The 26336-nt window shown below is 44.4% G+C and overlaps 1 protein-coding gene across 4 annotated transcripts in view; it reads left to right on the top strand.

Moving 5' to 3' along the window:
* LOC147021855 (ETS translocation variant 1-like) overlaps nucleotides 1–22752 on the top strand; it is a 38061-nt gene extending 15309 nt beyond the window's left edge. For 3 of the 4 annotated variants that reach the window (XM_085892272.1, XM_085892273.1, XM_085892270.1), the window contains exons 9-12: nucleotides 7865–7942; nucleotides 18110–18279; nucleotides 18844–18945; nucleotides 19937–22752. In XM_085892272.1, the coding sequence (XP_085748398.1) occupies nucleotides 7865–7942; nucleotides 18110–18279; nucleotides 18844–18945; nucleotides 19937–20194 (608 nt within the window). In that variant the 3' untranslated portion in view covers nucleotides 20195–22752. The remainder of the gene's footprint in view (nucleotides 1–7864; nucleotides 7943–18109; nucleotides 18280–18843; nucleotides 18946–19936) is intronic. The other variant, XM_085892271.1, reaches the window with a different exon arrangement.
* Nucleotides 22753–26336: the final 3584 nt, after the last annotated feature.

Genomic DNA, 26336 nt, shown 5'->3' with positions numbered 1-26336 from the left:
TAATATGTGTATATATATATATGTATATATATATATATATATATATATATATATATATATATATATATATATATATATATATATATATATATATATATATATATATATATATATATATATATATATATATATATATATATATATATATATATATATATATATATATATATATATATATATATATATATATATATATATATATATATATATATATATATATATATATATATATATATATATATATATATATATATATATATATATATATATATATATATATATATATATATATATATATATATATATATATATATATATATATATATATATATAAACCAAGTCGAATACACCAGGGGGTTGACTCAGCCTGTCATCCTTCCGAGGTCGGCGAAATGAGTACCAGTGTACTGGGCCCAGTGTATGCCCCGGTTAGAATAGGTGTACCATATCCCTGTCTGTCGTAAGAGGTGACCAGGTTTGCGTCAGGAAGGGCATCCGGCGTAAAAACCTATGCCAAATCATTATTCGGACAACAAAACGAATTTCCATACCAGATCAGTCGAGGCCCGGGTTACCAACGACCGCCACCGGGACCGGTGGTCAACAGGGTACCAGTGGAAATTGTGCTACTGCTGGGCGAAGGAGGAGAAGGAGACGGGGAAGGCGAGTCCGGAGGCAGTGGGAGAGGGGGAAGGGTAGAAGTGTGGAGGTGAGAGTTGGAACTCTGAATGTTGGGACGATGACTGGCAAAGGGCGAGAGTTGGCTGATATGATGGAGAGAAGAAAGGTGGACATACTGTGTGTACAAGAGACCAAGTGGATGGGGAGTAAGGCGAGGAGCATTGGAGGTGGTTTCAAACTGTTCTACCATGGTGTGGATGGGAGGAGAAATGGTGGCGGGATAATCCTGAAGGAAGATCATGTCAAGAGGGTATTGGAGGTGAGGAGGGTGTCTGACCGAGTGATGAGTGTGAAGTTGGAAATTGAAGGGGTGATGATGAATGTCATCAGTGCATATGCCCCACATATGGGGTGTGAGATGGAATATAAAGAAGATTTCTGGAGTGAGTTAGATGAAGTGGTGGAGAGTGTATCCAAGGATGAAAGAGTGGTGATTGGAGCAGATTTCAATGGACATGTTGGGGAAGGGAATAAAGAGGATGAGGAGGTGATGGGGAGGTACGGTCTCAACAAGAGAAATGTGGAAGGGCAAATGGTGGTAGAGTTTGCAAAAAGAATGGAAATGGCAGTGGTAAACACGTATTTCAAGAAGAAGGAGGAACACAGGGTGACATACAAGAGTGGAGGAAAGTGCACACAGGTGGATTACATCTTAAGTAGGAGATGCAACCTGAAAGAGATTAGTGACTGTAAGGTTGTGGCAGGGGAGAGTGTAGCTCGACAGCATCGATTGGTGGTCTGTAGGATGACTTTAGAGGTGAGGTTGAGGAAGAGAGCGAGGGCTGAACCAAGGACCAGATGGTGGAAGCTGAAGGAGGAAGACTGTTGCGTGAAATTTAGGGAGGAGGTGAGACCGGCGTTGGATGGTGGTAAAGATGGGTGGGATGATTGGGCAACGACAGCAGAAGTTGTGAGGGAGATAGCTCGGAAGGTACTTGGTGTGACATCTGGACAGAGGAAGGAAGATAAGGAGACTTGGTGGTGGAATGAGGAAGTACAGGAAAGTATAAGGAAGAAGGGGTTGGCGAAAAAGAAGTGGGATAGTCAGAGAGATGAAGAAAGTCGGCAGGAGTACAAGGAGTGGCGTCGAAAAGCAAAAAGAGAGGTGGCTAAGGCCAAGGAAAAGGCATATGACGAGCTGTATGAGAAGTTGGATACAAAAGAAGGGGAAAAGGATTTATACCGATTGGCAAGACAGAGGGACCGAGCTGGGAAGGATGTGCTGCAGGTTAGGGTGATAAAGGACGCAAATGGGAATGTGCTGACGAGCGAGGAGAGTGTGTTGAGAAGGTGGATGGAGTACTTTGAGGAGCTGATGAATGAAGAAAATGAGAGAGAGAGAAGGTTGGAAGAGGTGGAGATAGTGAATCTGGAAGTGGGGTGGATCAGTAAGGATGAAGTGAGGACTGCTATGAAGAAGATGAAAAGTGGAAAGGCGGTTGGCCCAGATGGTATACCAGTGGAGGCATGGAAGTGCTTAGGAGAGATGGCAGTGGGGTTGTTAACCAGATTGTTTAATAAAGTCTTGGAAAGTGAGAGGATGCCGGAGGAGTGGAGATTAAGTGTGCTGGTTCCGATTTTCAAGAATAAGGGTGATGTGCAGAGCTGTGGAAATTACAGAGGGATAAAGTTGTTAAGCCACACCATGAAGTTGTGGGAAAGAGTAGTGGAAGCTCGGTTGAGAGGAGAGGTGATGATCTGTGAGCAGCAATATGGGTTTATGCCAGGAAAGAGCACCACTGATGTGATGTTTGCTTTGAGAATGTTGATGGAGAAGTATAGGGAAGGCCAGAAAGAGTTACATTGTGTGTTTGTGGATTTAGAGAAAGCTTATGATAGGGTGCCAAGAGAGGAGTTGTGGTATTGTATGAGGAAGTCAGGAGTGTTGGAGAAGTATGTGAGGATCGTGCAGGATATGTATGAGGACAGTGTGACAGCGGTGAGGTGTGCGGTAGGAATGACGGACCGGTTTAAGGTTAAAGTGGGATTGCACCAAGGATCGACTCTGAGCCCTTTCCTGTTTGCAATGGTGATGGACAGGTTGACGGACGAGATCAGACTGGAGTCTCCATGGACCATGATGTTTGCGGATGACATCATGATCTGTAGGGAGAGTAGGGAGCAGGCTGAATCGAGCCTTGAGAGGTGGAGGTACGCACTGGAGAGAAGGGGAATGTTAGTCAGTAGGAGTAAGACGGAGTACATGTGCGTAAATGAGAGGGAGGGTGGTGGTATGGTGCAGTTGCAAGGAGTTGAGGTGGGGAAGGTGGATTGGTTTAAATACTTGGGATCAACTGTCCAAAGTAACGGAGAGTGTGGGAGAGAAGTGAAAAAGAGAGTGCAGGCAGGATGGAGTCGGTGGAGAAGAGTTGCAGGAGTGATTTGTGACAGAAGGGTAGCTGCAAGAGTGAAGGGGAAAGTATACAAGACGGTAGTGAGACCAGCTATGTTGTATGGTTTGGAGGCGGTGGCGCTAACAAAAAGACAGGAAGCAGAGCTGGAGGTGGCAGAGTTAAAGATGCTGCGATTCTCGTTGGGAGTGACGAGGATGGATAGGATAAGGAATGAGGGTATTAGAGGGACAGCGCAGGTAGGACGGTTTGGAAACAAAGTGAGAGAGGCGAGATTGAGATGGTTTGGACATGTGCACAGGAGGGAAACGGAGTATATCGGGAGAAGGATGTTGAAGATGGAGCCGCCAGGCAGGAGGAGAAGAGGAAGGCCAAAGAAGAGGTTCATGGATGCGGTGAGGGCGGACATGCGGGTGGTTGGAGTGTCAATGGAAGATGTGGAGGATAGAGCGAAATGGAGACAGTTGGTCCGCTGTGGCGACCCCGAACGGGAGCAAGCCGAAAGAGGAAGAAGAAGATATATATATATATATATATATATATATATATATATATATATATATATATATATATAAATATATATATATCGTTGCGGTTCTCGGAACCGCACTCATTCAACAGAGAGGTGTCCCAAGCCAGTTATGCCATTAATATACGTGTAGCTAGACCTCTTCCTTTTGTTTAGCGGGACAACGGGGAGTGCGTTGCGATGATCTAATAGTAGGGGTTATTAAATCATTTTCCCCTCGATTTCATTCCCACTTTCCTTCTTTTCGTTTCTGAGGCAAAATCCGCGACGTGCGTCAGGTGCTGGACTGTCGCTTTGAGCTTCCACGACAACCCACGGTACCCTCCCTCCGATCACTGCTGAGGTAAATCTGCCTGCTGCACCAACGTCTACCCAAAACCCGACGTGTGCGGCGAGTCACGTGCATTTTTGCTGCAAGGTGGGCTGGCTGCCGTGCCACCGTGGAGGATCTGCTGCACCAACGTCTACCCGAAACCCGGCCCGAGCTGACGGACCACGTGAGGGGACGGGGCCAATCAAAGCACCCAATTCTGGTGATGACGACAAATTTGGCATGATCCCCTCCCCTGAGCTACGGGCTCTATAAAAGACGGAGAAGCTCCTCCATCTGGGTGGTGTGGTGTGTGTGGATGTTTCCACGCGGTGTGTTCCTGCTTCTCGTCTCCAACCACACGACCTAGACCTCGCCTCTTGCTTCTCAACTCCACCCACGTCTCACCTCGAAGAACCACCTCCTGCCTGGTCCTGCCCACGACTCCACCCTCACACTCTGGACTCTGCCCTTCTCCACTCAAGCTCCTCCTTCAGAACACAGGCTCCACATGTGTGGCTTGGGTCAGAAACAACGCGACTACTGTCGGGTACCGCACCTCGGAGCATCCCCTCCCCCAAAACGCCCAGGTACCAACAGCATAACCTCAACCCCCTCCCTCCCTCACTGCAAAAGTCACTTCTCATTGGGGTTTCTTTTTCTGTGTGTGTCTGAGTGTGCTGGCGCCTGTCTGTTAAGTAAGTCTGTCGAAGATCATTATTGTTGTTACTGTTATTAATCTCGCGTCAAGTCTGCCCTGTGTCTGCTTTCGTAAGTTGCTTGTATTATTGTGGCACTCCACACCTCTCTCCTCTTTCACTGCGTTACATACCCAATAAATATTCACTGTGTCACATACCTTTCCTCGCCCGCTTGTTAATACATTATCATTATTAGGAATGTTCCCTGCTCGTTTTTGTCTTTCCTCCCATTGGTTCAGCATGGTCCGAATCCTACTCTAGCTGGGACTTTATTCCCAATGATCCGTTCCTTTGAGCCGGTACGTCCTTGGCAGTGTCGCTCGGCTGCATCCGATCCAGGAGAGTGATCCAGTTCGGACAAGGCGTACCGAGGGTGTGGTTTCCCGGTAATTAAACCAGGTCATTAATTAGGTAACCCGGTTAACCCATAGACGGGAGGACCCTAGGTCACGCGGTTGAGTTATTGTCATCCAGGGTCGGTTAAGCGACCCTCCGCATCACGGAATTATCCCTGTGCGACGGCCTACAATTCTGGAGAGCCTGGTGGGAATCGACGTAGCTTCCTCCACCTCGTGGTCTTCTCACCCGACCCCTCCGGCCCACAACTATATATATATATATATATATATATATATATATATATATATATATATATATATATATATATATATATATATATATATATATATATATATATATATATATATATATATAATTACACAACCGGTTTTAGAACACCCTCATTTTTCCAGTTTTTACTGAAATTTAAGCAGTTTAATGTTTCAATGAACTCTGAAATTAAAGCATAGAACAAATAAACAATTGCAGATAAAAAAGAAATCATGGAATAGTTTTGTTGAACAAAATTTAATCTAAATTTTTGACTCGTCAAAGTAGCCACCTTTTGCAGATATAAGCCGAACAAACTCGTGGCATTCTTTCTACAATGGAAATCAAATATTGTTCGGAAAGTTCTTCCCAACACTGTTGCAGAAGTTCTTCCCCAACCGGAAAATTTCAAGAACTTTCAAAGTTTCTTCAAGTGTTCGTGTTCAAAGTTTCTTCAAATTCGCAAAAATCATCAAGCGCTATGATGAAACTGGCTCTCATGAGAATCGCCACAGGAAAGGAAGACCCAGAGTTAACCTCCACTGCAGAGGATAAGTTTATTAGAGATACCAGCCTCAGAAATCGCCAATTAACAGCATCTCAGATTGCAGCCCAATGAAATGCTTCACAGAGTTCAAGTAACAGACGCATCTCAACATCAACTGTTCAGAGGAGACTGTGTTAATCAGGCCTTCCTGGTCAAATTGCTGCAAAGAAACCACTACTGAAGGAGACCAATAGGAAGAAGAGACTTGCTTGGGCCAAGAAACACAAGCAATGGACATTAGACTGGTGGAAATCTGTCCTTTGGTCTGATGAGTCCAAATTTGAGATTTTTGGTTCCAACCACCGGGGTCTTTGTGAGATGCAAAGAAGGTGAACGGATGATCTCTGCATGTGTCGTTTCTACCGTAAAGCATGGAGGAGGTGGTGTGATGGTGTGGGGGTGCTTTGCTGATGACACTGTCGACGATTTATTTAGAATTCAAGGCACACTTAACCAGCATGGCTACCACAGCATTCTGCAGTGATACGCCATCTCATCTGGTTTACGCTTAGTGGGACCATCATTTATTTTTCAACAGGACAATGACCCAAAACACACCTCCAGGCTGTGGAAGGGCTATTTGACCAAGGAGAGTGATGGAGTGTTGCATCAGATGACCTGGCCTCCACAATCACCTGACCGAAACCCAATTGAGATGATTTGGGATGAGTTGGACCGCAGAGTGAAGGAAAGGCAGACAAGTGCTCAGCATATGTGGGAACTCCTTCAAGATTGTTGGAAAAGCATTCCAGGTGACTACCTCATGAAGCTGGTTGAGAGAATGCCAAGAGTGCGTAAAGCTGTCATCAAGGCAAAGTGTGGCTACTTTGAGCAATCGAAAATATATAATATGTTTTGATTTCTTTAACACTTTTTTTGGTTACTACAAAATTCCATGTTATTTCATGGTTTTGATGTCTTCACCATTATTGTACAATGTAGAAAATAGTAAAAAAAAAATTAAGAAAAACCCTTGAATGAGTAGTTCCACCTTAAACTCGCATGTGGAGATACCAACCAACCACACAAACACACAACTGTTAGACTAGAAAAACAGTCACTTTGCTCTGGGAAGTGCCACCACTTCCCAGCGAACTCTGAGTACAAGCGACATTACAACAATGGCACCACCTTTTTCACCCCACTCAGCGGGGCATTTTCCAAGGACAAATTTCTTCCTCCCAGTAGAAACCAACTTTTGGGGATTGTCCCTTTGCTTTCATCTTAAATGCTGAAAGTCAAGCATGGAAGCAGCATGTACCATTTTTAGTCCTTGGTATGACTTGGCCAGGGTTTGAACCTTTGACCTCCCAGACTCAGAGCGGATGCTCTAACCATTATACCACCGAGACTTGAGTAGACTTGATAAATGTTCATCTGCTTGAGCAAATAAATGCCATATACCTCAAGCAAAATGACCTTCACACCTCACACTTCCTTCTCATGTCAATCCTTACCCTTCATCCTTCAAATCAAAGGTCATTGCCATTCGAGTGAAAATTACTTTGTGATTGTAATTTTTTTCTCTCTCTCCTCATAATGGTGAATTGCAGCTTGAAAATGTCAAGATGAATTCCATTGGCCAGATTAACGTACCATTTATATTTATTACATCAGAAAACACTTCAAAGAACTTGTTTGGCAAGGTTGCTTGAATATGTCATGAGCCAAGTTTTTGTCACTTCTACATTTCTTTTGCATTTTGCCTCACTGGCATCTCGAAGCGTGCTGTCAACATCAATTTATGAGAATGACTTCCATCACATGAATGCTCTCATTGTGGCCGTCTTAACTATCTACATGCAGAATTGGGTTAAGGTGCAGTCTTGGCATTTTGCCCAACCCATACTGCAAGATTCACTGCCCAATATCTCACATATTTTGGTGAACCCTCTGTATGCCAAAGGTCGAATGGAAATTGCATATACCTTATTTGTTAGCATGTGAGGACGTTGAGTTTTCTGAATCGCGTGAGGTTCTAAAGAATCTTTTATTGGGGGTAACAAATAGTAGGCATTTTTTGGCAAATGCTCAGCCTTCAGGAGTAGGCATGGTTACAAGTTGCATTTGATTGCCTTGGAGTTCAATCGACAGAGCTGATTATGCCATTTAGTGTGGCTGCTGTTGTTGTTTCAGACATACCAAGTTGTCCACCTCCACCACGGCCAGTTTTTGTCAGGGATGGGTATATGCCCCACCTTGGAAAACAAGAAGGCAAGTATTTGTCTTTTTCGATTGTCGTTGATTTTTTTTTTAGTTTTAATCCCTGTATATTTGATTGCATTGTCTTTAACTGCTGTGCTGAATGATCTGCGTCGTTCAATGACATGACCTCTGTACTGTTAAGACGCCATCTCAAGTTGTAGGGCAGACTGTTCTTCAAAAAGGATGCTGAATCACCAGTTTAATCCCCTTGCCTGATTTTGGGCAAAGTGCTGTTCCTGAGCGAGACTTTGGGATTGCAATGTAACGTTTCTTCTTTTTCATGTAGCTTGTGCACTGAATGCAGGCAAGGCTTTTGTTCTGCTGGTCCCTTCATTTGTGGCCTTGTCATGTGGACTTGCTAATTTTGTGGCCTTGGCAGGAAACAGCTTGGAATTTGGAGTTTATCCTCTTATCTTTCAAGTACTTCGTCATCCATCACCTTTGTTTAATCTGCACCTCTGGGCAGGTTGATTTGTTTGGGTTTACCATTTGTCACTGATTGATTGTACAACCTCCCTGAAAAAGACATTGAGATGAATCATATTGTGAAATGTTGTTAAAACATTACGATGTGTGGTGTATTTGATGATAGGTGATTCACCTTGCGTTTGTGGTCATTGTCAGATGGTGGATCAGTTTCTTTGGTGATTTCTTTTCCACATATATATATATATATATATATATATATATATATATATATATATATATATATATATATGCATGTATATTTTGTTGCAAGCCGGTGGGGTCGGGTGAGAAGACCACTCAGTGGGGGAAGCTGACCGATTCTCATCAGACTCCCTGGAATTGTAGGCCGTTGCTCACGGATAACTCCGTGATGCGGTGGGTCACTTAACCGACCGTGGACGCCAATAACTCAACCACGTGACCGAGGGTCCTCCCGTCTATGGAATCGGGTTACCTAATTAACCATGTGGTTTAATTACCGGGGAACCAAGCCTCCGGTACGCCTTGTCCGAACCGGATCGGATTACTTCTCCGGATCAGATGCAGCCGAGCGACACTGCCAAGGACGTACCGGCTGGAAGGAATGGATCGTTGGGAACAAAGACCCGGCTAAACTTGGATTCGAACATTGCTGGAACAATGGGAGAAAAGACAAAGACGAGCTGGGAACATTCCTAATGATGATTTATTAACAGCAAGCAAGGAAAAGTATATGGTACGACAAAGATTTATTGGGTTTGTAACGCAGGGAAAGAGGAGAGAGGTGTGGAGTGCGACAATAATACAAGCAACTTACGAAAGCAGACAGTGCAGACTTGACGTGAGATTAATAACAGTTACAACAATAATGCACTTCGACAGACTTGCTTAACAGAACAGCGCCAGCACACTCAGCCACACACAGAAAAAGAAACCCCAATGAGAAGGGACTTTTGCAGCCAGGGAGGGAGGGGGTTGAGGTTATGCTCTCGGTACCTGGGCGTTTCGGGGGAGGGGATGCTCCATGGTGCGGTACCCGACAGTAGTCGTGTTGTCTCTGGCCCAAGCCGCACGTGTAGAGCCTGTGTTCTGCAGGAGAAACTTGAGTGGATAAGAGCAGAGTCCAGAGTGCGAGGGTGGAGACTAGGAGTAGGAGGCTTGGAGCTGGAGGTGAGGTTGATGCCGTGTGGGCAGAGACGAGAAGCAGGAACACACTACGTGAAAACACCACTCAACATCGACACACACTGAGGACTTCTTCGTCTTTTATAGAGCCGAGGCTCGGGGGAGGGGCCATGCCGAATCTGACGTCATCGCCCGAGTCGGGGGTTCTGACTGGCCCCGACCCCTCAAGTGGTCCGCCAGCCTGGGCCGGGTTTCGGGTAGACGTCGGTGCACCCCGCCCATCTTGCTGCCAAGGCGTACGTGACTCACCGCACATGTCTGGTTTCGGGCAGAGGTTGGTGCACCCCGCCCAAAGTGTACGTGACTCGTCTCACATGTCTGGTTTCAGGCAGATGTTGGTACACCCCGCCCAAAGTATATGTAACTCGCCGCACATGTCTGGTTTCAGGCAGATGTTGGTACACCCTGCCCAAAGTATACGTGACTTGCCGCACATGTCTGGTTTCGGGTAGACGTTGATGCACGGTTCTGGTAGACGAGACGATACGAGGGGACAAGCAGGCAGATTCACCTCAGAAAAGAAAAGAAAAGAAAAATAGTGGGGATAAAATAAAAGGGGAAAATGATTTAATAATCCTAACTATTAGACCATCGCAACGCACTCCCAGTTGTCCCGCTAAACAAAAGGAAGGGAACTATCTACACATATATTAATGGCATAACTGTCTTGGGACACCTCTCTGTTGTATGCATGCGGTTTTCTGAGAACCGCAACACTATATATATATATATATATATATATATATATATATATATATATATATATATATATATATATATATATATATATATATATATATATATATATATATATATATATATATATTTTTTTTTATTTCTGTGGTCTTGGGGCTCGAGCCTACTATTAGGGAGAAATCCCCAGTTTCTCTCAAACTCACCCAGACCTGAAGCCACCGGGAGCGAATAACTTCACCCCACAGTAGGTTGCGACTCCTACAACGCAATTATGAGTCCCAGTGTCCATCTGTCTAACAACCGTTTACCTGTGGGTCCCCTGGCCCCCCGACCTGGGAGTGCATCCTTGGCAAATGTGCTTCTTTCCTTAGCTGGTGATCTTGAATGCAGCCAAGCTGTACCACGAGCACCCGCGGGCATGCTAGACCCTGCAAACCGAACAATTGGGGATCTCAACTTCCCAAGCTATCTACATGTGGACAGTGTGAGACCAATGGTGGAAAAGACTGACACGGACAGATCGAAAATAGATTCAACAAGGGCAGGTTTATTTACACAAGTGGGGAGCAGAAAAGGGGGGGGGGAGGGAAAGTAAGGAGTTTAATGGCATGGGGAGAAATGAGGGTAAAGCAATTTGTACAGCAATGAGATCAGAGATAGAGAAAAGAGACACAGAGCAAACTTAACAACCGCCGAAAAGTGGGAAGAAAGACTGAGGTGTCTAGGGTGTGTGAAGAAAAGTGGCATTCGTGTGTGTGTGTATGTGAAAAGGGAGACTTGGAAAGGTGCAGCAAATAAATGTGGAGAAAAGATGTGTGAGGGACAGCCTAAGTGTGAGATCCTACCAGATGTGTCTGTCGTGTAGCTTGATTTCGGTCCTATTAATCTGCTTGGCTCCATCCGCAGCCTCGGCTCCTCGCTCGTGATGACAGTTCATGAGGTATAAACCAAAGGGATAAAAGTGCAAAGAACCAGCAGTGTGACCTCCACAGAGCGAGCAACATAGTGGTCCAATGAGAGGACAGAGCGAGCGTGTCCGACCCCGAAGAAAGAAGGGATGTCCAGCGCCCGTCGAAAAAATAGAGCAAACGACATTGTGCCTCAGGGAACAGGCGGGCGTCCGTTGAGAGAGAACAAATGCTCTGGGGTTCGCTCTTTTATATGGCTTGCCTAGAAGCTTCAAGAATGTGTGCGTCATTGGGTGGGGTCTGCGCTCGGATTGGCGTTCCGCCTCCCTAGCCCCACCCATTCGAGTTTCTGCAGTGAGTTCTCTCAGTCGGGGCTTCTGGCTGTTTTAAGAGCCAGACATCGCTTGCCACCACTAAAGGCGAGCAAGCATTCAGATGGTTTGAGGCACACAGCATCAAAGGTGTGCAAGAACGATGATGGGGGAAATGAACGGAGCCGATAATTCTCAGGTCAATGCATACCAAACATCGCCCAAGCACATGATAGCCCTCCCGAAAGCTTAAAATGGGGTTAAAGGTTGAGGATTGTGGGATGAGGGATCTCCTTTCGAGCGGGTGAGTTTGACCGTTTTTATAGCCATTTTTCCCTGCTGTGCAGGGGTTGGGCTTTTTCTTGAGGCAATGTTTTATGGCCGGATGCCCTTCCTGACGCCAACCCTGGTCGCCTCTTACGACACACAGGGATATGGTACACCTATTCTAACCGGGGCATACACCGGGACCAGTACACTGGTACTCATTTCGCCGACCTCGGAAGGATGACAGGCTGAGTGAACCCCCTGGTGTTAATTCAGCAGCCAACGGGGCTTGAACTCAGGACCCTGGGATCCCAAGCCACCACCCTAACCACTAAGCCAACACCAGGCATGAGCGGGTGAGTTTGAGGTTATGTAACTATACTTAATGTCTTCATTGCCTACGTGCTTGTAGGAAGAGATCATGTCAAACTACAGTCTGTATTAAATAAAAGTGTGTGTACTTACGTGTGGTGGATAGAGACAGAGACAGAGACAGATGAAATTAACGATAAAGGGAATGTAAGGAAGGGATCTTCACACGCCCGCATCAAATGGTGGCCAACGCCTTGCGCCAACCTTCCATGTGCAAAATAAAACTACAGGGTGAAGCCAAATCTACATGTTCCAATGCACTTTGGATCCCACTGACCCATCTAAAGGTGAGGGACTATTCTCAACATTTATTATGGAAATAACTAAGCTGAAGGACCCAGGTGTCGTGAATGCACATTTACAAGAGCGCTTTCTCAAAACCGCAACTATGTATGTATTGTTGCGGGCCGGGGGTCGGGTGAGAAGACCACGAGGTGGGGAAAGCTATCTCGGTTCCCACCAGACTCCCCGGAATTGTAGGCCGTCGCACACGGATAATTCCATGATGCGGCGGGTCGCTTAACCGACCGTGGACGCCAATAACTCAACTGCGTGACCCAGGGTCCTCCCGTCTATGGGTTAATCGGGTTACCTAATTAATCACGTGATTTAATTACCGGGGAAAACACCCTCAGTACGCCTTGTCCGAACCAGATCACTTTTCCGGATCGGATGCAGCCGAGCGACACTGCCAAGGACGTACTAGCTAAAACGAACGGATCCTTGGGAATAAAGTCCCGGCTAAACTAGGATTCGGACCATTCTGGATCAACGGAAGAAAAGACAAAAACGAGCAGGAAACATTTTCAATAATAATTTATTAACAAGGGGCGAGGAAAGGTATGTGGTACGATAAAGATTTATTGGGGTGTGTTGTGCAGAGATAGGGGGGAGAGGTGTGGTGCAGTAAATAAACCAGCAACTTACAAAAGCGGACACAGAGCAGACTTAACGCGAAAATAATAACAATAATAACAATAACGATCCTCTGCAATCTTACTTAAGCAGACAGGCACCAGCACACACACACACACACACACACACACACACACACACACACACACACACACACACACACACACACACACACACACACGCACACACAAACACAGAAAAGCCCGATGAATAGGGTGTATTGCAAAAAGAAGGGAAAGGAGTTGAGAATACGATCTCGGTACCTTTGTTCTTGATCGCACGAACGCACCACCAATATGTTTCGGGGGGGTGCTCCGTCGTGCAGCACCCGACAGCTGGCGCATCGTCTCTGGCTTCAGCAGAGCATGTGGAGACGTGTTTGTGAAGGAGGGGCTTGAGTGGAGAAGGGGCGGAGTCCAGGGTGCGTGGACGGAGTGGTAGGCGGGACCAGGTTGACGGGTGGGGTCGACGTCATGTGGATGGAGACGAGGAGGCGGAGTCCAGGCAGCAGGAGGCGGGTCGTGGCGATGTCATCGAGGGCGAGGCCATAGCGAGAGAGCGAAAGAAGAAAGAGAGAGGCAGAGGGACCACTCTGACCTTTATAGGACTTGCAGCGCAGGGGGAGGGGCCACCCCGAAGCGAAACGTCGTCATCACCTGAATCGGGCGCTCCGATTGGCCCCGACCCCTCACGTGGCCCGCTAACTTTGGCCGGAAACCGCCTCACTTCGTCTCTGGCAAGGCCATCTCAGACAGCGGCAATACTCCGCTCCGACCCCACGACATGACACGAATCACCCACACCGAAATTGGCACGCGAATCGTCCCGCAAAAATCCCCAGGCCACACCCCGGCAACCGGCCGAGGGTCCCGCATGCCCGCTCGGGCGTCCGACCAGCGCCGATCAACGCGCACGCTCCGCGCGCGCGCCAACGTGGCCTGCACTGTACATTCCCCGGCTCGATCGCAGCTTCGCTGGCCGTAGAGACGAGAAGACGTTCACCATCCATGGGGAATCCGCTGCTGCCAGCGAGGGACGAAGGTACAGTGTTATGGATAAATCCATGCACGTTTGGTGAGCGGCGTACGTTTTTGCCTTCGAGCACATTCTATTCAGTGCACGGAGTTCGGCCATTACGCACGTGGCCAGCGCCCGCGTTCACACGACTCCGCTAGCGTGTGCGCGGGACAAACATCAATATGTGTGATATTGAGGTTGAAAAGGAACGCGTCGCCTTCTACCTCGCACACTCCTATCCCGCAAACATGGCATGGAGTTGCCTTTATCGGCCTCCGTACGCATTTCATGCAGCGTGGGTGTCGTGATGGCTGTGTTTCCTGTGTTGTGAAAAACACCATTCGTGCAGCCTCTTAAGAGGTATTCATTCACATGCCTTTTTAATGCAACTGGAAATCTTCCCCAGATCATCGGAAGCTTGAGTCGATAACCCCGCACTGCTAAGGGCACTGCATGACTCGCTGCACACATTGGGTTTAGGGTTCGCCCAGGAACGAGGGCTCTACGCTGCCAATGCTCGCGCGTCATCGTTTCCTCACAGTGGCGCTGCACGCGCTGGCCTCCGCGAGGGCCCACCTCACAGCGAAGGCGCACATGGCTCAGATTTACCACAGGAATAATTAGAAGAGTTGAGTAGAAATGAAATGAAGAGAAAATGATGTCAGCAAACCTAGTTATGAGATCATCCCAAATGCACACCCCTGTTATCCCGCTAGACAAAAGGAAACAGACTATCTTCACGTATATTAAAGGAATAACTGTCTTGGGACCACTGTCTTTTGGATGCATGTGGTTCAGAGAACTGCAACAGTATGTACATATATATATATATATATATATATATATATATATATATATATATATATATATATATATAAATGTGTGGTTGGTTCGTACACTACATGGCCAAAAGTATGCGGACACCCCTTCTAATTAGTGCATTCGGCTATTCCGGCCACTGCCATTGCTGACAGGTGTATAAAATGAAGCACACTCATGCAATCTCTATAGACAAACATTGACAGTAGAATGGGCAGTACTGAAGAGCTCAGTGACTTTCAACGTGGCACCGTCATTGAATGCCACCTTTCCAACAAGTCAGTTCATCAAATTTCTTCCCTGGTACAGCTGCCCAGGTTAACTGTAAGTGCTGTTATTGTGAAGTAGAAATGTCTTGGAGCAACAACAGCTCAGCCACAAAGTGATAGGCCACACAAGCTCACAGAACAGGACTACCGAGTGCTGAAGCATATCATAAGGAAAAATCGTTTGTTGGCGGTTGCAATACTCACTGCTAAATTCCAAACTGACTCTGGAAACAATGTCAGCCCAAGCACTGCTCATCGAGAGCTTCATGAAATGGGTTTCCATTGCCGAGTAGCAACACACAAGCCTGAGATCAACATGCACAATGCCAAGCATCAACTGGAGTGGTGTTTAACTCACTGCCATTGGACTCTGGAGTAGTGGAAACAAGTTCTCCAGAGTGATGAATCACGCTTCACCATCTGGCAGTCCCACAGACGAATCTAGGTTTGGTGGATCCCAGGAGAACGCTACCTGCCCGAATTCATAGTGCCAACAGTCAAGTTTGGTGGAGGAGGAATAATGGTCTGGAGCGCTTTTTTATGGTTCAGGTTCTGCCCCTTAGTTCCAGTGAAGGGAAATCTTAATGCTACAGCATACAATGACATTCTAGGCGATTCTCTGCTTCCAAATTTGTGGCATCAGTTTGGGGAAGGCCCTTTCCTGTTTCAGCCCACATGCACAAAGCGAGGTCCATATAGAAATGGTTTGTTGAGATCGGTGTGGAAGAACTTGATTAGCCTGCACAAAGCCCAGACCTCAACCCCATCAAGCACCTTTGGGATGACTTGGAACGCTGATTGCGAGCCAGACCAAATCGCCCATCATCAGTGCCTGACCTCACTCATGCTCTTGTGGCTGAATGGAAGCAAATCCCTGCAGCAATGTTCCAACATCTCATAGAAAGCCTTCCCAGAAGAGTGGAGGCTGTTATAGCAGTAAAGGTGGGACCAACTCCATATTTATGCCCATGATTTTTTATCGAGATGTTGGACGAGCAGGTGTCCACATACTTTTCGCCATGTAGTTTGATATATACATACATATATACATACATATATACATACATATATACATACATACATACATACATTTTTTTTTTATTATTATTCTATGTGTGTGGTGGGGAAAAAAAAGGAAACACCTGGATGAATGATACACCATGTATATTGAAAGCAACAGCTTCCACACAGGTGTGGCCCATGTGTTATTGAAGCAAATAACATCCCAGCATGCTTAGGGCCATGTATAGAAATGCTGTCCAGGCCTGGTTGCCTATAATTATGGCTAGCATGGCTGCAAGAGGAGACCTCAGTGACTTTGAAAGTGGGGTGATTGTTGGGTTTTGTTTGGCAAGAGCTTCATTGACAGACAGCTGAAATTGCTAATATTTAATGAGCAATGGTGTCGAAGGTGATGTCAGCATGGAACTCTGAGGGAAAGACATCAGCAGCAAAGGGCAACAGTGGGTGGAAGTGCATACTCCAGGATCATATCTGTGCATTAACTTGAAGTACAAGGCAAAGCAGGCGAGTATCTGCAGATCAATTGACTGTAAATTGACCTGAAGCGTGAGCAGCCAGCTTCATCAAAAACGGTCCGCCGAGAACTCCACAGAGCGGAATACCATAGTCTGGTTGCAGTCCACAAACCGTTTATCACACCTTGCAATGCACGTTTCTGAGTCCAGTGGTACAAAGAGCAGACGATGGACTACGTGAGCAGTGGAGAAATGTGATCTGGTCAGATGAATCATCCTTCACCATGTTCTCAACAAACGGAGGTGTGAACGTGTCACGCCAACTTAAAGAATTCTACAACCCTGAGTACTTCGTTCTAACAGTAAACGGTTCTGGTGGTTCTGTAATGATGTGGCGTGCATTTTCCTGGCATGGTTTTGATGCAGTCATTCCTTTTTAAGGAAAGGTCAATGTCAATCACTAGTTAATGATACTGAGTGATCATCTTCACCCAATGTTGCAGCATTTCTTTCCTACCAGGAGAGGGCTTCCAGGATGGCATTGCCCCCACCCATGACAGCGATCCCATCCACAGAGCACGTGTGGTCACCCAATGGCTTGATGAGCATGACACTGATGTTATCCATATGTCATGGCCTTTCTCAGTCACTCAATCTGAACCCTTTCAAGCATTTAAGTGATATTCCGGAATGACGCCTCAGACCGTTTTCCACCTCCATTAAATTGTTCTGAGTTGATTGACTTTCTCGTGGAAGAATAGTGCCTCATCCCTCCTGCAGAATTTAAGGTACTGGTGGACTCTATGCCACTGCATACAGGCCATACAGTACTAGCCGCATGTGGTGGCCCAATACCTTATTAAGTGACTACAGGAAACAGAAAATGAAAACATGTTTGTTTCTTTTTGTTTGTTTTATCTTGTTGTTTTTTTATTTGTTTGTTTTTGGGGGGGGGGGTTATTATTATTTTTTATTATTTTTTCTCAAATATCGGCAATATTTGCATTTCCCTGCCCAGGTCTAAGCTTGGCACTTACCTCCATTTATTCCTCTATTCCTCCTCCTCCTCCCCCTGACCCTCACCCCGCTTCTATAACTATAACTTCTATAACACATTCTAGAACGTGTGAAACCGTCTTCCTAAAACTTGGTCTCATCTTCTTTCCAGGATTGCAAACCTTCTGCCCACCAACACCTCATGGCCCCTCTCATTTTTACTTCAACTTCTGTATACTCACTTCGCCATAACTCACCTTTTTTACCTCCCATGCCTCTCCTTGTGTTGTAGGGCATCAATTTATTATTGCCCTCTTGTTTTCCCCTCACCCAACATTCTCTTCTGTGACCCTGTGCCCTTGCTGTTCTGCTCTTCCATGCTCCTTGACACCTGTCTAACTTTTTGCTATGCATTACTGCAGTAACTGTGGTGGCAACCTTGTAACACAGGGAATCTTGGTCAAACATAGTTGAGCTATTGTATCTGCCTTCTCAGGTGAAACCAAACCTGAAATTGGACCCTTCAGGGAGGTCGCTGCCTTTCCTCGACGTGGTTCTCTCCAGCTCTGGCAGTTTCTGGTGGCTCTGCTTGAGGATCCAACACATGCAAACACCATTGTGTGGACTGGTCGTGGTATGGAGTTTAAGCTGCTTGACCCTGAAGAGGTGGGGACTACTACAAAGACTTACTAACGTTTTCCTGGGTGATATGTGCAATGAGAAAGGGAAACAGAACAGGACTTGTAACCTTTGAACATTTTGCTTATTCATTCATTTTGTTTATTGATTCATTTTTGACAGATCTTGGACCTAATATTACAGGCCATCTACATACTGTATACTAAAATGATAAAAGAGCCAAGGGAGTATTTTTATAAAACAAAACAAAGTAGAATATATGGAAAATTTGAATGTGAAGGGGAAGGGAAAGAGGAAGGAGGCTTGACGACAATAACAGAAGGGCAAGACTGATCTGGTCTGGAAAACTTAGCTTTGATGAACTTAAAGTAGGCATGGCATGAGCCAACATCTAGCATGCTCAGACTGGAGGTGTTTAAAACTTGTGCCATTTTGTGCATTGTCACATATCTATGGTGCCTAACAATGATTTCCCAAATGATTGTTTAAGGGAAGATCCCAATGTAATCAAAAGTTAATAATTTTGAGTGTATTATTTCTCTCAAAGGTATGCTGTTATCATTCATCGTAGTAATTGTTTATCACACCCAGGTTGCTCGGCTTTGGGGCATGCAAAAAAACCGACCAGCTATGAATTACGATAAACTGAGCCGTTCACTGCGATACTACTACGAGAAGGGAATCATGCAGAAGGTGAGCATGGATCTCTAGGAATGCTGGTAGCGTGGTGGTGTTGATACTGGACTGGTCCCTTAGATGTTGTGGATTCAGAGGTGCTTGTTTTAAGTATAAGGATTTTAAGCTTCTGAAAAAAAAATCAAACCGCTCTCAACAGTTTTCATTTTGCAATGGAGTTGTCGATGGAAAAAAACCCCATCTGCCTCAGTAATGACCTTCAGCAAGTGGGGTTATTTGCCCAACCCCCTCCTTGTCTCCTCAACATACGACGCCAGTCCATCCACACTTTGTGATTTGACACTTACTGCCCTCAAGGCAACTTGGGACGGTCTCCATGAAAACTCAGTATTGCCAAAATCCCACTAATATAAAATACAAACTTATTTACGATATTGAAATCTTCACTTTCCCCCTTCCCCCATGTGGACACACTTTTTTTCTTACTTCTCGAGTCACATTTTGCAAATTAATTATCATTTGTCAAGTACAGAAATTACTTGTTGCATTTGTTTCAAAATAATGTATTTGAGTTACGAGTGAACTGTAAACAGATATTGCAGTAAATTGTTAAGTTCTAGTAATGTATGTTAGTGCTGTTTAGCTGGAATTCTACATCTTGAACAATTTGGTCATGTTTTTAATAGTGTTTGGAAAATTGTCTAATTTCGTTTTGCTTCCTGTGCTCCTTGGCAGAGTAGAAGGGTAGCAATTGATGGATTGAAGTATTGACTTTCAACTGGTGTTTGAGAGGATGGAGCAGATTGCTGGAAACAGTTAATGCATGTGCCTGCATGATTCATATGGTTTATAATCGTGGAGGAGATTGACAGTGAGAGGAAAGGGGTGGGGTGTGGTATAAGCCTTTAAGTTGGTACCTTGACCTATAAGTAGTTTATGGGATTTAGTAGAATCTAAATTAAATGGATTGATTAAGTTGTGATAGATGTGGGCATGTCCCAGGAATGCTGTGCTGCATACTTCATATAATTTATGTGGGCAATGGCAGGTGGCAGGAGAACGGTACGTGTACAAGTTTGTCTGCAATCCTGAGGTGGTATTTTCACTAGCGTTTGCAGAAGGCTCACGCCCCTTGATGAAATCAGAGCTACGCTTTAGAGATGATTGTACCACCAACACCAACAACACTGCAAGTGCCACCAGCAGTCCCACCACCGAACAGGGACGCTATTGCAAGGCAGTTCCTGAACCTGGAGCATCTTTCGTACCCAACCAAACAACATATGCTGAAGCCTACAGCTTTTGAAACATGACGACTTACCTGTTTGTTTGTTTTCCTGAAGCTTGGCGGGTTGCCTTCCCGGTACACTGTCTGGCTGTCAGAAACTGGACTGAGACAGGTGCTGGCACACTTTGCCTTCCAATGGGTGTTTCCAGAAGAGGAGGAAGGAGGTCCAAGTCACAATTTTGTTTCTCCTGTTGACTGTTAACCCTGGCGGTGGGTCGTTTGCACCCAATAGATGTTTTATTCTGTGCACGCACGTTACGGTTTTTGCGGGTACAAGAGCAATATGGTTGGGCTAATGACAATCCTATTTCCTGTTTTTTTTTGTTTGTTTTTTTAATCTCTTGCTCTCCCTCCAAAACTGCATGTAGCATTGAAAACATTATTTTCTTTTATCCTAGGTCATCCTCAAGGTGTTTATAATGCACGTACAATTTATTTCATTTTCCTCTTCTAATGACACTTAATTAAGATGTGTTTCTACTAAACTGCTGGTACTGTAACAAGAAATATTATGTACTCATCTGTAGATTATTTTTATCAGTCCCTTGGTAGTTTTGATATAAGTGGTCATAACGTCATCACTAGATAAGGTAAATATTTTCCTTGTGGTTTCACAAGTTATATTCTTCTTTTATTTCAAGAAAGCAAATGGCAATCATTGTATCTGAATGTGATATGGTCGGGTTAAACCCTTTTATACTTTGCTTTGGCTTATCAAGTGATATGCTTGTGCCTGATTATCCCAAAATAATCATTTGGGATTTGTGCCGTTACCCAGGAAGGGGAAGGAACAACTTTGGCATCTTGGAAGCGATGCAACAGTGTAAAATGCAATCGACAAGATGGGTGTGCAATATTTTGACCACCCCTACCTGAATTTCTGTTTTATTTTTTATTTTTTAGCTAAAAAGCTGCTTCTGGCATTCGAGTTACCTTTCGAGGAAGTTGGTGGAAGACTGACAATTAATTGTGACGGTTCTTTGGTGAAAATCGAAACTTATGCCAAATCGCATTTATTCCTTTTTGTTTGACATATGGAGCATATCTGTCTTTGCTTCAGAAAGATTTATTGCTGACTTTCGTAAGCAGTTTCTCTTAGCTCCTGAGAAGTAAACTGGCCTATCTAACACGGTACACGTGCTGAGAAAATGGGGTTCAAAGTTCAGGTTCCCAATTGGTTCCATTGAGTCAAGATCAGAATCTGCCTCAAATATTTTATCGAAAGCCATTTTCCATTAGCACCAAAGGTGCACTGACCTTGAAAGATCACTTTGGTGCACTTAACTCTATTAATGGGATATAGGATCGCCCGGTTTATTTCTCAGTGCCTCAATTGCAAGACGTCACGATTGGTGCTAATTCGATATCCAACTCCAACCTTCACCTATTCGTTTTCCTTCCTTTTATTATTATTATTTTTTTCTTCACAGCACACGATGGTGAATATATTTCAGATATTATTCCTTGCAATTCCACACCCATCTGCTTTTTTAATAATTGTGAACGTTTGACCTGTTGTCATTCCAGTTTTGTAAATATTCCATTAGGGTATGAAATTTTGCGACTGTGCGCTCTTGCAGTACAGTATTTTATACCGTGCATTTGTTTATTGTAAAAATAAAATCCTTTATTGTGATATTAAGCTTTTACAAGATTGTGTACATTTGCGACCCGCTTGCTCTTACCAATACAATTGTGACATTTTTGTTAATTGCACTTGTTACACTTGTTAAGTTCTATATAAACTTTCCAGCATGACTTTCTCATCTCAAAAATACTTTGTACATTGTTAATTGCACTCAGGTGTTTTTTGTTTTGTTTTATTATTATTTTTTGCTCATAATTAAGCTTTCGGGCATGACTATCCTTGACGAAATATAATTTGTACATTAATTCAGGAGTAAAAAGACGTACAGTTTTGGAAACCATTTTGTGTTTTTTCTTGAGGCCTGTGGTATAAGATGGGATCCAAAGTGAAGGTTTGTGTGGGGAGGAGGAGGGAATCAAAGAGGATATTCGTACCATTCTTATTTTGTGACAAAGGTTACCTCTGCTCTCATGATGGTTCAGGGTGGAGATATTTTCATGCTCGCTTTTACAACAGAACATTTGTTCAAGATTAAATTGGCATAGTAGTGAAGGCTATATAACTGCGATCATTGGAGGGCTCTTGACCGATGACGATCTCAAAGGAAAAGCTTTGTATCGATTGCATTTGATCTTAAAATATTCTGACTGCAGGATCACGAAGGTATGAGTAACCGAAGGTATTTTGTAACTTGCTGTCGTGGTGTAGGCGATATGTATTCTGGAAGGTTGCTGCATGCGTTTGCCTTGTGTTTAACATCGCCTAAGTGCTGCTTGTGGCCTCCCATTGGAAAGTATCTCAGAGATGAGAGTTTTGCTCACATGGTTTTCCACAGCTGCAAGAACTTGGATCAAAGTGATTTTGTCTGGTGGATTGTCACAAATGTGGGCAATAAAGCATGTCTCAAACGTTTGAACCCTTGCCTCACCTTTCATGTTCATGCACTTGCTTTTCTCAAGTGTATAAATTAAAGGACATTAAAAGGAAACCTTTGTTGCTGTTTATTTGGGATGGTGGGAGTTGACTTTGTGGTTTATCTTAAAACGTTGGTATAAACTTGTTACCCTGTGCTCACAAAGTGAAATGCAGGGTTAGGCATACACCTGTGCATGCATACACCTTCTTTCTTTTTTTTATTACACCTTTTTTAGGCATACACCTTCTCCCCCCCCCTGCCCCCCCAGAGCAACTTGCGTACGTGTGGCATATGTGAGTGCATACATGTCGTTGTTGTTCGTCTTTTGGCTGCTCGCGTTAGGGGTCGCCACAGCGGATCATCCGTTATGATCCGCATACTGATTTGGCATAGGTTTTACGCCGGATGCCCTTCTTGACGCAACCCTGGTCGCCTCTTATGGCACAGGGATAAGGATTGGGTTTCGCCATGATTCCGGGCTGCCCTACACCCTCTCATAGCGCGGCCCAGCGCAGAGCACCCGTCCTCAAGCGATCCTCCAACCCAAGCCTCCGAGTAGCCGGATTACAGGTGCATGCCACTACGCCCGGTACGTGAGTGCATGCATGTCTGCATTAAAAAATTCATTTTCTCGGCAACCGTTGGTCCGATTGACGTGAAATTTTACCATAGGAGTGCCGCCGCCGGTAGAATTTTTTTATTTTATTCATAATTATGACGTCATAGGTCACGTGGTACAGACGCCATCTTGGAAAAACGTTACACCTCATCTCCCAGACTGCTCAATGGAAAAATTGAAACGTGACTCATTGTGAAGTACTCCCAATGGGGAATAGATATGTTGATGAAGATGTCATTGGTGCCTTCATTATGACGTCATTCGACAAGTACAACGCTTAATCTGATCAGTATATTAAAAAAAAATTCCCTCCAACTGTTAGTCCGATGGACACAATTTTCAGAATGAGCGGCTGCTCCTGTAGAATTTTTTTTAATGATAATTATGACGTCAAAGGTCACATGGTACAAGCGCCAACTTCGAAAAGTCAAAAAAAAAGTTGCACCTCTATATCTCTGAAATTGCTCCATTTAACTTTTACTGTCGACTCAGCAAGCACACTCATCTTGCTCTTGGACATCATTTTCTTTACCTGCTGGGTCCCATTTTAGGTCATCTTGGATCCATACTCCCAGTATTTTGATTTCCTCTGCAACATCAAGGGTATTATGCCTGGCATTGGCTTAATGGTTAGGATGGCAAGCTTGGGATACTTGGGTGCTGAGTTAAAATCCCACATGGCCATTAAGCAAAGAGATGACTCCTTAAGCAAATCAAAACCATGGATGACCCACTCCTCTTGCTTATCAAGTTATTTCTCACTATTGTAAGGTATATCTGAGTATTTCTGCACATGAAAGTACTAAAACTACTTGCATTAATCTACATGAGATGTGGCACTTGCAGGATCGCTTAGGCCTTAGAGCTGTGTGCATTCGTGTTTGAGCTATTCAGCCTGGGTTTGAAAGTCTTTCCAGCTATTAACTCTCATCCTGGTGTTTTGTAGCAATCTGTGCTGACGTTAAACCAGGGGACCCATCTGCCAGCGATGGTTGTTTGTGGACATTAAATATCCAACGGTGCCTTTCGTGAATTGTAGGTGGGTGAGTTATTGCCGGCATCCTGAACAAGTGATGAATTCCTGGCCAAACTCACTTGTCAACTCGCACTTGGCATGAGTAGCAAGTATGCCAATAACCCCAATGTGAGTTAAGGAAGGCCTTCTTCCTAAGGTGGACTGAAACAGGTTGATGATGATGATGATGATGATGATGATGATGATGACATAAGATACTACTCAATTTTTTTTAATAACATTACTTCTTATATCATTCTTGTTTCTTTTTTGTTTCTTGCTGATGACAAATTAAAGCTCACAAATCTAAGTTTAAGTTAGACAACCAAGTTACAGCACTGCCTGTTCGGTGGATTACCCTAAATCCTTCATCAGATTTCTGGAGATGACAGTCATTCACAATGTGATTGACAGTCTGATCTGGGTGACCACATTCACAAGCTGGGCAGTCTTTGAAATTACATTTATGGAGGTGGTGTGATGTCCTTGCATGAAGTGTGCAGATCCTGTTGAGTGCAGCCCACTGTTTCCAGGGAAGGTCAAAACCTGGAGACTCTTCTGTTGAATCACTCACCAGTTCTTTGTTAAGCCCCAGTCACACCTTGACGTTTTAGCCAGCTTATGCCGATTTTTTTGAAAATTTGTCTAAAACGCTGGTACACGTCGAATACGTTATGGGTAAGTTTTGGAAACATTGAGAGCACGCTGAAAAACACTGCCATACGTCGTTGTACGCTGGCTTTAAACGTTGTACTTTTCGGTTGTCCTCAAATTTTCCATGCTTGAAATTTTAAGACTTATGCCAGTGTATGACTCACATGTTCCACATAATGCTGGCCATAAGTTGTAGGCACGTCATGCGATCGTTGACACACGTTGACACACGTTACTTGTAAGTTACTCATAAGTCGAAACAAGTCGAGGTAATGTTTAGCGTACCCGAAACTTATTTCTAACCTATGAGTAACGTGTTGTACTCACGTTACGCGATCGGTGACACACATCGACACACGTTACGTGTAAGGTGCTCATAAGTCGAAACACATCAAGGTAATGGTTAGCGTCAGTGTTCCAGACTCCATGGTTTTATTTTTTTTATTTATTTTTTCTTCCTTCCTTCCTTCAGTATGATGGTAATTTTGACACTTTAATTTCTAGTGCGGTTATAATATATAATTAATAGGCTGCTGCTCAACGATTTAAATCATAACCGCACTGTACACTGAACACCGTCATACTGAAGAAAAAAAAACCGGGAGTCTGGAACACTGACGCTAACCATTACCTTGACGTGTTTCGACTTATGAGTACCTTACAAGTAACGTGTGTCGATGTGTGTCAACGACCGCATATCGTGCGTACAACTTATTCCCGTGTCAAACGGCAAGTACATCGTAAAATTTTCAACATATTTAAAATTACAAGATGTACTCCACTTACTACGACGTATTATTAGCATACTTTAGCGTTCTATTCACGCATACCAAACTTACCCATACCCTATTAGACGTGCGCCAACATTTTAGACGCATTTTTCAGAGGTCGGCATACGCTGGCAAGATCGCCAAGGTGTGACTGCGATGTTGACACTTCCATTTCTGTGGCGGTTATGATTTGAATCGTTGTGCAGCAGCCTTTTCATAACCTACGCCACGTCATCGTCGGCGATGTGTGCAGCGCGCTATGCCTAAGTTAGACGATCGTTGGGCATAGGTTGTGAAGGTCAACAACAGGCTAAGCATTCGTTGGTATAAGTTATCTATAACACAACTAAACGTTCTGTGTCTGTTACTAATATGTTGCGCATAAGACCAAGTCATTATGAATACGTCCGAATCTTTAAAAAAAACATCAAAAGTTCAACGTAAGCCAGCGTTTTACATACATTTTAATACGTTGCCATTGCTGGCTAAAATGTCAAGGTGTGACTGGGCCTTTAGCAATGTTGTCTGTGCAGAGATTGCACCACTTATCTTTTGTGTCAAACCCCACATCACTCAAAACATTTGAGGTTCAGCACGA

Source organism: Eptatretus burgeri, chromosome 8 (assembly GCF_056783735.1).
Source record: "Eptatretus burgeri isolate ZD-2024b chromosome 8, Ebu_testis_v1, whole genome shotgun sequence".
NCBI classification, from domain to species: domain Eukaryota; kingdom Metazoa; phylum Chordata; class Myxini; order Myxiniformes; family Myxinidae; genus Eptatretus; species Eptatretus burgeri.
Note: the sequence above shows the minus strand (reverse complement) of the source record. Positions and strands in the feature narration are given on the sequence as shown.